Raw genomic sequence first — 3972 nt, 5'->3', positions numbered from 1 at the left:
AAAATTGAATAGTATATTAATTATCCATATATTTTTTGTCTGTGGTTGTGCGATTATTGCAGAAAAAAGCTCTGAACACTGCTTACTTTTCATTTTTCAGTAATTGTCTCTGCTGCTGCTGCTCTTAATTGTCACCATGGTTGACAGCCAAAGTCAACTGCACGGTGCCATGATCACTGGGCATCCCTCAAACACTCATGTGTGGCACAAAGCACCTGTCTGACTGCTGACCCATCCCCTCCAGAGGTCGCGTGCTCCAATAGGCAGAAAGTGCGTCTTTAAACCACAGTGGTAAAGGCGAGATATAATTGGTTTGAGGCCTCAGTGCATGTAAATGAGAGTGAATGGCTCCTCCCATGCACCTGATGGGGAGTATTTACAGCTCTTTACAGCTACTCACTGCACTGTTTCCAAGAGCGCAGCGCTGCACCATGACAATCCACTGGACTTAACTTTTATCCCATAAGGATTTTTTTTTTTTTGCGTCTTCACACACTAAAGTGACGTCCACGGCTACATTCTCAAGAGCGAAGAACAAAAGTTTGTCACAAAGTTGTCCACTTGTTCTCCAAGATGCCACGCTCCTTTCTGGTCAAGAAACACATAAACTCCGCAAAGAAGCCAAATTATAGCGAGTTGGACAGCCCGACAGGTAAAAACTTTCAAAGTTCAAGTCAAGAGTCAGCAAAGCTGAAGTTTGTAACATGACATCGAGTTGATTCAGTGTGTTTTTCTACTTTTTCACGAGTTGACATTTAAAAAAAAGTTATTGTCCTTATTTCTAACGTATTTGGCTTCACTTTAAAGCGATGACAGCGCGCGTAATATTACACTCGTTTCATTTTAACTGTCTTTATTTTCAGTGTTCTTCACGCCGCACATCTACAAGGGCCTTCCCCTGCCTGTCATCCCCCAGCCGGAGATCCTGAGCCCGGCAGCGTACAGCCCCATTACCGTGTGGACTACCAGCAGCCTGCCGCTGTCTCCGCTCCCCAATGACCTGTCCCCCATCTCTGGATACCCGTCATCCCTCTCCGATACCTCCTCCAAAGACCACAGCGGCTCCGAAAGCCCGAGGAGTGATGAGGACGAGCAGATGCTGCCCAAGCTCACAGATCCACACGGAGTGGAAGCAGAGAAATTCCAGTGTGGACTGTGCAGCAAGTCCTACTCCACATACTCTGGACTGCTCAAGCACAAGCAGCTGCACTGCGACGCCCAAACGAGGAAATCCTTCAGCTGTAAATACTGCGAGAAGGAGTACGTGAGCCTCGGAGCGCTCAAAATGCACATCAGGACTCACACCTTGCCTTGTGTTTGCAAAATATGCGGTAAAGCTTTCTCCAGACCGTGGCTGCTCCAAGGACACATCAGGACGCACACCGGTGAGTGGCTGCACTGAGATGGGAGTGTGAGAGGGGCCTCCTGCACTGACAAGAGCCAGGATAGTTGTTGTTTAGGCGTTTATAGGCACAGTTTTAACTTGTAATACAAAATTATATGAAGTTCTCAGCTACAGTAAAACTCAGCAGCTTTAGAAGTCTGGAAAATGTGGAATTTCCCAAAATTCCCATAATATCTGTATCTTTTTAAAAACAAAATATTTGGTGGCTCTGTAAATAAAAATATTGCATTTTGTGTTGACAAATGTAACTTTACAATCAGATTATAATCTCTGAGAAGAATGCCCTTTTTATTTTACAAGTGTGTGGCAACCAGCTAATAAACAACAGGTTGTGCAACTGTGGCTATTGCTATTTGTGTACAATCGCTGACAATCTCTCTCTCTCTTGTCATTTTCCAGGGGAGAAGCCGTTCTCCTGCCCTCACTGCAACAGGGCATTTGCAGACAGGTCCAATCTCAGGGCACACCTACAGACCCATTCAGATGTGAAGAAATACCAATGCAAGACCTGCTCCAAAACTTTCTCCAGGATGTCTCTTCTGCACAAGCATGAGGAATCTGGTTGTTGTGTAGCACACTGAACTGAACTGGGATACTATTCCACTACCAGAAAAAAACTAAACTCTGTTGCTTCTTCTTCATTTTTCCGAACCCAGGAGAACTGTGAGGAAATCCCATCATGGGGGTTTGATTTCTAATATGCAGACTTCTTTTGTTTTTTTGGCGACTGGTCGATTTCATTTCAGAGTGAAACAGCCCTGTGCTCACTTGCTTCTCGGGTTCAAGCAGTGTTTCTATGAATTGCAATCAGCGCCGGCTTTGTCAAACCATGTACTCACCTACCTGTGCTAGTCATGCACTTTTCTGCATGTCTAGAATGTTTTATATGCCTTCTCCATGTTATCCTCAAGTGTTTGTATCAGTGTCTCTCAATGGCTGATCTGCAGTTCTCCACTTTTCTTTTTATACAAAACACACAATCTATACCAAAAGGCGCATTATGAATGACTTTATAAATACAATCAGAGGAATACTGAAGCCATTGTTATTTAGGGAACAAATGCAAACTTAGTTTTTAGGGCGAAAATATTATAATAACTTTTGCACAGTCATTAGAAGCAGGTTTGCAGCTCTCAGATAGCAATATGATTTCAATCATGTGCCTGTTTTACTTGGCAATAATATGTATTTTTCAACAGCGGTTTCATTTTATATTTTTATATCCTGAATGTAAGCGTGACTGAGATGATTGTATATTAACAGTGAAAACTGTGATGCTGAATGATTTTGATATTTTCATGACACTTTTGAAAAATAAAGTTTCATGACGTTTTTGTATACTTCTTTTTTTGGGCTTTTTTTTCTCCCCCTCTCCCCCTCTTCCAAGGCCTTCTTTCTTGCTTTTGATGCACAAGCAGCACTTTTCAGCCGAGCTCAGCAGGATTCGCTGATTGTCAGGAGCTTCAAACAGAAAAAGCTCACACAAGAGTAAACGATATTTAATCCGTCTTGCGCCATCTCATGTTATGGAGATGTAAATATGAGGAGCGAGGTGACTCAACTCTGAATCAGGCCTGAACCTGTTCCCCGTCAACCTGTCCAGACATCAAACAATCATGAAATCTAACACATACTAGCTATATTGATCTGCACACACTTGTTAGACCCTTTGAGGGCCCATGACCCCTTCTTTTCCCAGGTGTGTGTTATGTTTAAAGGCAAGGAATTAGTTATTAGTGAAAGTACTTCTAATTTAGTCTAATGTCATCAAACTATGTCGAGGAAAATGCCTTTGTTGCCTTTTTATCTTTCAATCAGATCAATCACTGCAGGAGCAAAGGACACTCAGATTTGAGCTCGAGATTCTAATGTGTTTTTACAGAAACCTCAGATTTGCATTTGCTTTGACAACCTCCTTGAAATCTGGGAAACTTGCCATCATGGATTAAATTGACTTCCTCAGGCTATATTTTGTTGTCTTTTGCCATATGCTTTAGAGCAGAGCACAAAAAGCGAATCGCCTCAAGCGATACAGTCAACGTTGAACTCTTTCTAACAAATCCCAGAATGTGTTCCTGTTTGCCCTGGTGCCCAAAAGCAGCTGACCTGAGAGATGTGAACTGACATATAGACACTTGTTTTTGCGGGCTGTGATGGGCTGAACTCCCCTGTAGGTAGATTTTCCTTGTTGTGAGTCATCATCGAGCTATTCCAGGTTCTCACACACTGCACTTTGGTTTGAGCCAGGTGGCTCCAGGGCTCTTCAACCTCACTTGGAAAAACAGGTGCAAATGGAGGATACAAACCGCAGCCACAGGTCCACCGAGACTGTCAGAACCTCCGCCGTGACCTCACGTGGCAACCTTACAAGCATCGACTCTTATTATTCACGTTGTTTGCCTCGTAAAAGGAAAGTGGCATCAAGAGGGCACTCCAAACTCTAGAGCTGTGATGCTGAAGCTGTTTGTCTTCTTTTACTCTTGTCATGAAATCATGAATTCGTAATGCTAAATTAGTTTTATAATCATCCAAGATCCCCCCCTTTTTTACAACAATTAACCGCACGA

The 3972-nt window shown here is 43.1% G+C and overlaps 1 protein-coding gene across 1 annotated transcript; it reads left to right on the top strand.

Moving 5' to 3' along the window:
• Positions 1–573: 573 nt before the first annotated feature.
• On the top strand, positions 574–2426 carry snai2 (snail family zinc finger 2; the record flags this gene model as incomplete). The annotated part of the gene is made up of 3 exons (XM_083889092.1): positions 574–652; positions 864–1385; positions 1805–2426. The coding sequence occupies 3 exons, from the start codon at positions 574–576 to the stop codon at positions 1984–1986; spliced, it is 783 nt and encodes a 260-aa protein (XP_083745218.1). The 3' UTR covers positions 1987–2426.
• Positions 2427–3972: the final 1546 nt, after the last annotated feature.

This window comes from Microchirus variegatus (assembly GCF_963457635.1).
Source record: "Microchirus variegatus genome assembly, chromosome: 5".
NCBI classification, from domain to species: Eukaryota; Metazoa; Chordata; class Actinopteri; order Pleuronectiformes; family Soleidae; genus Microchirus; species Microchirus variegatus.
The sequence above is the reverse complement of the archived record's forward strand: the minus strand, read 5'-3'. Positions and strand labels throughout refer to the sequence as shown.